This window comes from Hylaeus anthracinus, unplaced genomic scaffold (genome assembly GCF_026225885.1).
Source record: "Hylaeus anthracinus isolate JK02 unplaced genomic scaffold, UHH_iyHylAnth1.0_haploid 26164, whole genome shotgun sequence".
NCBI classification, from domain to species: domain Eukaryota; kingdom Metazoa; phylum Arthropoda; class Insecta; order Hymenoptera; family Colletidae; genus Hylaeus; species Hylaeus anthracinus.
In genome coordinates, this window is record NW_026534956.1 from 1 (window position 1) to 9,448 (window position 9,448).

At 43.2% G+C, this 9,448-nt stretch overlaps 2 protein-coding genes across 2 annotated transcripts; both read left to right on the top strand.

Moving 5' to 3' along the window:
* Window positions 1–3,323: 3,323 nt before the first annotated feature.
* On the top strand, window positions 3,324–4,932 carry LOC128893178 (uncharacterized). The gene is made up of 3 exons (XM_054153995.1): window positions 3,324–3,654; window positions 3,998–4,209; window positions 4,510–4,932. The coding sequence occupies exons 1-3, from the start codon at window positions 3,556–3,558 to the stop codon at window positions 4,841–4,843; spliced, it is 645 nt and encodes a 214-aa protein (XP_054009970.1). The 5' UTR covers window positions 3,324–3,555; the 3' UTR covers window positions 4,844–4,932.
* Window positions 4,933–7,305: 2,373 nt separating this feature from the next.
* Window positions 7,306–9,095, top strand: LOC128893179 (intraflagellar transport protein 46 homolog). Its single transcript, XM_054153996.1, has 2 exons — window positions 7,306–7,647; window positions 8,381–9,095. Exons 1-2 carry the CDS (start codon window positions 7,433–7,435, stop codon window positions 8,583–8,585), a joined length of 420 nt encoding a protein of 139 aa, XP_054009971.1. The 5' UTR covers window positions 7,306–7,432; the 3' UTR covers window positions 8,586–9,095.
* The last annotated feature ends 353 nt before the right edge of the window (window positions 9,096–9,448 follow it).

A 9,448-nucleotide genomic window follows, 5' to 3' on the forward strand; every position in this document is an offset into this window, starting at 1 on the left:
CTCTCTCTCTCTCTCTCTCTCTCTCTCTCTCTCTCTCTCTCTCTCTCACACAGTACTCTTCGTGTTTCCATGTATCGTCCTCGTCATTGCACATAAACGATCGATGCACGTGTCAGGTGTAGTTCGTCTTACGACCAGAGAGATAAAAGCCTTTTGTCCGGTACGACTCGACCTACGATCGAAAAGGTGAATCGTTTTATCGTAACTAATAGCACCGCTTGTTCCGATACTGTCCTCCGGTACGTAATTTTGTGTACTCGTGCAATTAATTATGATCCATCGGCTTCGCGGAAAATAGCATCAAGAAAATCCGATAGTACAAAGCCGATCGTTGAAAGAGAAGCCGTGGAAATGCGTTTCGAGTACCTATCGTTCAACTAAAAAAAATGTTTCAGACGGAATACTTTGATAACGGACTTTACGATACATTATATTACGCGTTACGAACTTCTTTATCGCATTCCAGGTGAAATCTGTCGCATTCGTCGCGATTCTCCTTATCGGTTCCCTTCGTTTTCTCTTTGTTCTTGTCTACCGCTCGCGCGTCTTTCGCGAACGAAACGTTTCGGACTAACTGGCGAACAAAAGGAAATAGTTTACGGGAACTACGATCATTTTCTGCGTGTCGAGCATCCGGGTCCTTATCGCGATAACTCGTTCTTTATTTGAATACTACGATACAAAGACGGATAACGAACGACGTGGATCAAGATGGATTACGTCTGTATGTACAAGAGCGGGTAACAATTAGGCACCGGTGTCGATGACTCGCGATAATGTCGCGTACGCTTTCGCTCATCCATCGTTGTAACATCCAAAAGCTAGGGAAAAGATTACGTCGATAAGTGAACCTCGGCAGAAATTCAGGAAATTAATTTTCCTTCGTTAGTTTCTCTCCTCCGTTTTATCCTTCTCGCGACCGTTTACTGGATTCTTTATTCTTCCTTTATTTTATCGATGGATTTGTATTCCAACGCTGTATACGATACAATAATATAACTTACGAACGTAAAGTCACCGCATCGAAACAACGAAACTACATTTTCCACGGTAGAGTATTTTAACAACACCTTTTATATTACCAGTAAATTTCGGCTAATCGAGAGACAAGATAATCCAACGATCATGCCTCGACCACGCGAAAAGCCTTTGATAAAGAAACGTAATCGTGTGTTTTTTCACCTCTTTCCTCCGAGAATAGGTCAGGATCATAAAGCAATAAAGAGCAGCGCGTCGACTCGATACGAACGGCTTTCGATTAGAACTGGGATTAAGTCGATTAATTCAATATTCGAATATATATACATACGTATTAGAATACCGTTACTCGAATATTATTCGAATATCGCAATATGTTATAGGATTCGAACACTTTCAATATTCGAACAAGAAAATATTAATAAAATTGTTGAGGTGCACCGGGTAGAGTAATTTTACACTCTCGGGATGCGCGATAATAAAAGGAACAACTCATTAGAATACTTTATAATGCACGTGTCTCGCAAACGAAATACGTCTGAAGTAAGTAACATAGAATAATTTGTTTGCAGTCTGCCCAGGGAAAATCGACGGGTCCAGTAAAGAGAATCTCTCCAAGAAAAGTTCCATCGTTGAAGTACCGTGAATCCAGATGATCTATTTTAATACCATGTCTCATCGTCAGCTCATTATCAGGCCATAAGAGAAACTTGCGACGAGTGGAATCGATGATTCTTGGAAAACGACGAAGAGTTTTAGTCGGACAGCTACACAACAGAGTTTTCTGTCAATTGAAACGGATAAATATCAATTTTATTCCTTATTATACTCCTTTATACTAAAACATTTATTGTACATTCGATACCTTTTCCGGTATTGTCGAATCACTCGAGTAACCGAACATAAAAATAGTCGCAGGTTTAGTTTTAAAATCAAAGTGATACAATAGAATTGGAAAGTTCGTTAAGCGATCGAACGTTGCGAGGTAATACGAACGTTCTGCGTGGACGGTGATTAGCGTTTCCCAACCGCGTCGATCCGCAGGAAACCGAGGAAACTGCACCGATGGATAAACGTGAAAATATTGGCCATAACTGTTAGCTCGAGTGCCGTTCAAGGCCTTCGATTAGCCACGTGTGTACACTGTCGCTTGTTACTATTTGCTCGAGTAAAATTTACGTCTTGCACGTACGCGACAAGCTTTCGAAGAAGTGTTGGAATTACACCTATACCCGGCGCGAACGTCACCGGTGATTAACGACGTTAATTTAACGTCCGACTAGTTTTTCTCGAGATTTTTCTCGCGGCAACGTTTCCAAGACAGTTTCAGTTACACGCGTTTATCATCGGGGTTAATAGACTCTAAAAGAGGCCAGAAGAAGTATCGTAGATAAAATAGCTGCTCGACCGTGTTTGATCGTCGGTCTAAACAGGTGCGATGATAATATTTGACGAAAGTAAAATTTAATCGTTCGAATGGTTTGGCGAGACGTTACGCGGTATCCTTGTTCGCGCGGCGAGCAGGCCGGGTCTCAGGCCGGAAATGTTAATCGCGCGATCCTGCCTTCGATTAAACAAATATTTCACGAACAATAAGACAGTAAACGTCGGTTACCTTGAGAACCGACTCGAGAATCGAGTTTTAGGTGTACAACTAGGAATTAATTCGGTCTCTTAGTATAGCAACGCGCTACCGAGTATGTTTAAAAAATTGTAGGCAGGAAGTACAACTAGTTCTTAATCGCTAGAATCCTTACGTCACGCGGCAAACGCTGTTCCCGCCATCAGCAGCCCGAACGCGTCGAACAATAGACGAAGGTTCTGTCAGAAACGCTCGCCTTTGTTCGCTTTCGAATGCATTCGTTAACACGCCCGCGCACCGCGACAATTCGCGGAAGCTTAACGTTGCCAAGCGAGTTCGATCGTTGACGCGTAAAAACGTGTTTCTCTCAAAATTACTCGATTCACATTTGCGGGAAGTCGAATTCACGTAACACCTACTGTTATTTAAAAATTACAAAATTTTTGGAAAATCGACTATTTTTGTGTCGTCGAAACCCTATTCGAAGGGAAACGATATTCCCTTAAGCTTGATTTCCTTTCTTTCTGTATTCGAGAAAACGCGATTCCGCGCAAGAATTCCCGGGTCTGATCTGGATTCTTTCGCGAGAAGAAGTTTCCGCTCGAAGATCTACCAATTACAAACTTTTGGAAAATCGACTATTTTTGTGTCGTCGAAACCCTATTCGAAGGGAAACGATATTCCCTTAAGCTTGATTTCCTCTTTTTCTGTATTCGAGAAAACGCGATTCCGCGCAAGAATCCCCGGGTCTGATCTGGATTCTTTCGCGAGAAGATGTTTCCGCTCGAAGATCTACCAATTTATCAGAAATCTACCAGTTTCAATTTTTCTGGGAAAATATCGATCGCGGCAGGACAAATGATAGGCGACGATTCGAAGGAGCTTTTGTCAAGTTCCGAGCGGTGGTGGACGAAGCGTGTGATTTTTCTCGCGCTGGGATGGCGTAAGAAACGATTCACCGTGACCGATGAAAGATTGCTCGACGATCGATCGAAATGGCGATGATCGGTCAATTGCGATCGATGATGGACAACCTGAGCGACGTTTACTATCTCGTGCAGCTGATCGTTCGTCCTGTATTCGTCTACTTACGGGTAGGATCGCGCGATTAACCTTTCCGTTGGCACGCGCGCGTACGTTGGCGATTAGGATAACGAGATCGGGAATTAGGATTCAGTAGGACTCGTTTATCATGTATCGTACGATAAATAGGGTCACGTGACTCTCGTATCCTCGGAACCCTTAACCCTTTGCGCTCGGGTGGCGCCTCTAGGGCGACATATGTAATTTAAAAGTGATTCTGTCAGAATACAACTAATTACTCATTGAAATAATAATACATTGAGTCGTGAACGTTCACAGATATTTCTCTTCGAGGTAAAGTTTTTGGTTTCACAGAAATTTATTATAAAAGTTTCGTGGATGTACCCCTTTCAGGATCTGATTCTGCACAAATTCGTCTGGCTGGTCGCGACGAACGACGAGGTCGACTACTCGGACTCGAAGCAACGGGGAATCGCCACCAGGAACATCACCGGCGACGTCTTAGCCTTCTCCGTTCTCTGCACCGTTCTCTTTCTCATCGCCATGCTCACGTCCAAGTGCGAGAAGGACGAAGAACGACCTTACGTCTCCGCAGCCATCGAAACGTGAGTGACGATCGTTCGTGTTTCATTTAAAAAAAAAAAGAACAAAAATAAAAATAAAATCCTCAAGTCCCTTGCACGAAACCCTTTAATCGCGATAACCCTTTCTCTTTGTTTCTTTTAATGCACGTTACTCGATTACGCCGAGATGGCTCGACCGACCGAACTAGTACCGGAACTAGTGCATTTACAGCAGAGATATTTGTCCATTTATGGAGACTTCGCCGTACTCGTATTCCCCTACACGGGGCAGAAAATCTAGCTTCGATTCGAAGATTCCCGTTCTTATCGTTTCGTTTACAGAGTATCCTCGGACGTCCAAGAAGGCACCCATCCCTATTACGTTCCCAGCGCAGCTTCCAGCTCGACGAACTGCTTCTACGCCTGCGGCGACCTGATCCGCGTCCCTGAACGTATCCCAACGAGGAGTCCCTCCGACGACAGCTTATCCAGGGTTCGCGTCGTACACCGCAAGCGTAGCAAAGGCATCCTGAAGAAGTCCATCTTCAGTCTAAGCTGCGCTTGGCCGCAAAATTCGCAGAGCACCCAAACCGAGAAGACGTTTCACAAAACCAGCCAAACTTGGCTGATCAGGCGAACCAGGAGCGGCCATATCTACGGGAAGTACCGCGTTTAGCCAGCGCAGTGATGGGCGAAAATCTGAAGTTTGCCGATATGTTTGTCTCCTTTCATCTTTTCTACATTTTCCATAGAAAGAAACGAGACAAACGCATTTATTCGAAACTTCAGAATATTCAGGCAAACTTCAGATTTATTCGAAGCCTAGAGTTTCGCCCATCCTGAGTCAACGGTGCCCGTCCAAACGGGACGCTACAACAACCCCCTTTTCCTTTGCTACCGATGTCGATCTTTAGTCTGAAATTACCGAAATTGCGCCCGTTGCTTCAAGGAATACTTGACGTGCAGCTGTTTCAGAATGTCCTAGGTAAACTTCCCGTCTCCCTCTCTCGCCTTTAATCTAGCCCCTATATAGCAAACGTTCGTTGTAACGTAAATGCAAGTTACCAGTGTTCTAAAACAATCAGTTCGCTCGTCCAAGGACGGAAGTCGCTTAGAAGCGTTCGTGTGATACGAAACGATTCCGCCGTTGTTTAGCATTCCAATCAATTAACGAGGCAGTCTAGCGTTATCACTCGCGCCTAATGAATCATTCCGCGAGATCGCTCGGAATCGATTACAACGCGAATTCCTCGCGCACGCGATCGCCAGCCTGTGCATCAATCGGTTACTTCATAGTCGTTCGAAGCCATCCTCGGGAGATTTCGCTCGTTAACGAGATCTCGGAGGTTCGAGCGACATTTTATTTGTATTTTCGAGCCGTTTACCGCTTTTTACGAGCTTTTATTTCGAATCGATCTTGTCGCCGCAGACTTTGTAATCGGTCTTTTGTTCGGGAGAATCATTTTTTAGAGGACGAACTATTTTGTACGTGCGCCTAACCCCCGATTCGGACGGAGAGCCGGTTTCACGGAACGCAGATGTCGAAATTTTGTATGAAAAAAAGAAAGATACCGGATCCGTAAACTGCGCGAACCGGTGGTTAGACGTATCGGGACCGATCGTCACCGAAGATCTTTGGTACGCGTTCTTTTTCCCCGTTTTTTACAGGCTGTTGTAATATTTTGTAGAGAAATAAAATCCTCGACATCGTTTGGCACGTCTCATCGAAATTCATTCCGACGTAGCATTAAAATTTCACGCCTCGCGCTGGACGTGTTATCGATAAATAAATAAAATGATCCAAACTCCGCGGGGAAATTTTATCTGGCGAATGTCGTAAACTTATTACGATCCGCGTACATACATCTACCGTCGTAAAAACTAGCGTGACTTTACGGCCGCGGACATTTTATTATATTGCGAAAGATCGGCCACGTATCGGGATCGATATCAATCAGCGGATTAGACGTAATTTAGCAACGAGGATAAGAGAAGTGTTTCGTTGTACTCCTCTTACGAAGGAAACAATGTTCCTTGCTGTCCTCAATGCAATCCTCCCTGTGCGATCTTAATACAGTAAAGATTAGAAGTTAAGTATCCTTAAATGCACGAGCTCGGGACTGAACTTGTGCGTTTATCGCGGACTTTGTAACACCGTATTCCTGACATTTTTCTGATTAACGCGTTGGCCGCCACGTCACCCAGACACGGGTGACAGAACTTTTCGTTAAGGAACTGAAATAAATCTGGTCACGATTCGTGAATTTTCGTTCAAAAATTCTATACTACGACAAATGCTAACTTATCTAATCTTCGACAGTCTCGAGACACAATTTTCACTTTGCAACAATTTTCATGAGTTTCAACTTGGCAGCCAACGCGTTAAAATGAGATCAAATACGATATATTTACCGTTCATCTTTTTTTTAGTTAGTGTTTAGCGACATATGATGCGTAATAAGTTGTTGCAAGTAAATATGTTGGGAATTAAGTCGTGTTTAGTGTTTTCGCTCCGTCCGCTTCTTACGTTTGCTGTCTTTGTCTATGTTTGAGGCTCCTCGGCAAATATCACAGAATATACGATCGTGTAAACAATGCTTGAACTCTTGGACCCCCCATGGTGTGTATACCCCCCAGTGGCGTGGATGGTTTCTGTGCAGTTACGGAGACGTTGCTGTACAAACAATAAGTACGAAAATAAGGAAATAGTTCGTTATATCAGACGTGGAAACGAACTCTGTGCCCTTAGATTCAATTATTTGTAACTCTAGGGAATCGTGAACGCTACGGTGGTCTGAAAAGAAACGTAAAACGCAGCAAATGATAAAAAGAGATTTTCGAGAGATTCTTTAATAATTCTCCCTCTCCCACGAAACAAGTTCAATTAAAAAAGCCACTGGTGAAGCTACCACTAAGTAACGATTATTAACGTACTTTCGTAAAATTACAAAAGAAAGATCGATCTTTTTCTTTACTCGACAAGTTTACCCTCCAGTTTACCCTCCGGTTTACCCTCCGGTTTACCCTCGAGTTTACGAACCAATATGGCGGCAACGAATCCTGCGCTCATCGAGCCGCAACGTCGCTATAGAAACGATGATCGCTCGGATACCAAAACAATTCGTTTCGCTGACGCTAGGTTCCGTTAGATTCTAACGAGTTCCTGACAGTTGTAGTTCTTCCCTTGGAACTTTTTTCTCGTCGCGAATTAGATAGCTATCGAAAGCTTACGCAGGAAGCGGGCGGCGGTGGCTATCGTAGGACGATGAACGTCAAAGACAGCAGCGACGAGGACGAATCGCACGATATTTCGGCGTTCGCCAAGTTCGACGAGACAATCGAAGTGCGTAACGCCGAGGAGATAAAGAGCCCGGTTAGCCGTAGGCCAGCGAGCTCGAGGAGGCCAAGGCAAACACCAAAAATGGAGAGTTTGAATTCCATGGGGATAAATTCCCCGCGAGAGAAGCTGAACTTTCGAAGGTAGTATCTACGAGGGTCGTTCGGAAAAGTAAGTTTAACGATGTTAGCGCTGGTCTTGGCGAAAAGGTACGACTACCGAATTTTAGAAACGTGTTCTCTCGTTTATTTTGATCGGTTCCGTGTGTCGTAGTCTCTGGTCGGTCGGATTGTCGCGCGTTTCGGTAACATTTTGTAATGGCGATTCCGTTAAAATTTGCGTCCAAGTGTGAACCGCGTGGTATAATAGGGTTTTTTTTTCTTACCGCTAAAATACTTCACAGCCACAGAAATTTATCGACGATTATGTTCCGTTTACGGCGATAAATGCGCGAGCCTGCAGATGGTTACGCGTTGGCGAATGAACAACGTTCCTAAATGGCCGCGAAGAGTCGCACGATGAAGAGCGCGAACGACGACCAGCGGACGCAAAGTGGACGAAAATCATTACGCCTTTACGGAATTCAAAAGCTTGTTACTCGTTGTACGAAATGTATTGAAAGATGTGGCGATTACGTAGAAAAATAAAAAATTGTCTGAAAATTTTACAAACGACCTTGTTTCTGTGTTTTGACCACTCTTTCGCAACGTAATCAGACCGTTAAACTTACTTTCCGAACGACCCTCGTACATTAAGTCGAGACAAATGCTAATAGAAATGAAACTGTCGCGCATTAATGACTACGGTCTATCGTTGCGAAGTATCGAGATAATTTTGTTTGATCGGACTCTCCTAACGAAGCTCTTTAATCGCCAGATACTCCGACAATGACAATAGCATTGGAAAGTCATTGGGAATCAGCAGTGATCCCTCTGACAGCGAAGAAAGCGACGATGACGACATACAGGGGACGAATAACGCGCAGCCGATAGAAGTATACAATCCTAAGGACTTCGAGAACTTGGACGTGTCGATGGAAGTGAAGGAACTGTTCCAAAACATAATAAGGTGCGTAGGATAAAGATTAATTCATGGTGTCTCACAATTATTCTGATATAATCGTATGCTGGGAGTGTGTTCACTTGTTTATTGATCTTTATTTGTAACGATAAGGGATAGATAAGGGACAGGCAAGATAAGTAATACAAGTTTCCACTTGGCGTTCATTTATGGGGGCGGTGACGGTATCGCCATCTCGCGGTGAGAAGGACGAACTAAAATTCGTTGTTTGTTGGCGTTTATTAAAAAAAATAATAAACATATATAGACTTTAAACCTGTATTAGTCCTAAATATATAAAAGACAATACGAAAATAGAAATATTTACATCGTTACAATGTAATACTTAATATTAGAAGTCGTCTTAGCCTAAGTGTGTTTCATTGTACTAGATATGTTTTTGTTCCGAGTGTAGCATGTCTGTATATATTTCTGTGTTTTATTGTGTTGTTGGTGTCCTACTGTGATTCCGAGTGTCGCGTGTATTGTTATTTTTGATTCCTGTTAAATCTGCAAGTTATTTTCTTTTAGGAACTCTGTAATTATCCGAATCGTTGTTAGGTTAGATTCCTGTAAGAGTTCCTCTGCCTTGAAGGGAAAATTAACTAAACTTGTCCTCGATTAGTTCGAATTGCTGGCGTTAGATGGCGACACATAGTCGGTGGTGGTTTCCTTTATGCCGACATTTCAATATTTTCGCATAATCTACGCTTCTTACGAGTTCTACTTTATATTTTCACGTATTCTGTTTAACATTTACGTGGAAATAACGCTAAATTACGTAAATAATTCAATATGAAATCGTAGGTAATAGATCGATAAAGTGGCGCCATCTAAGACGAAGAGGCAGAAACTATTCAACAAACAGCTTGGGCATTCTTCTAA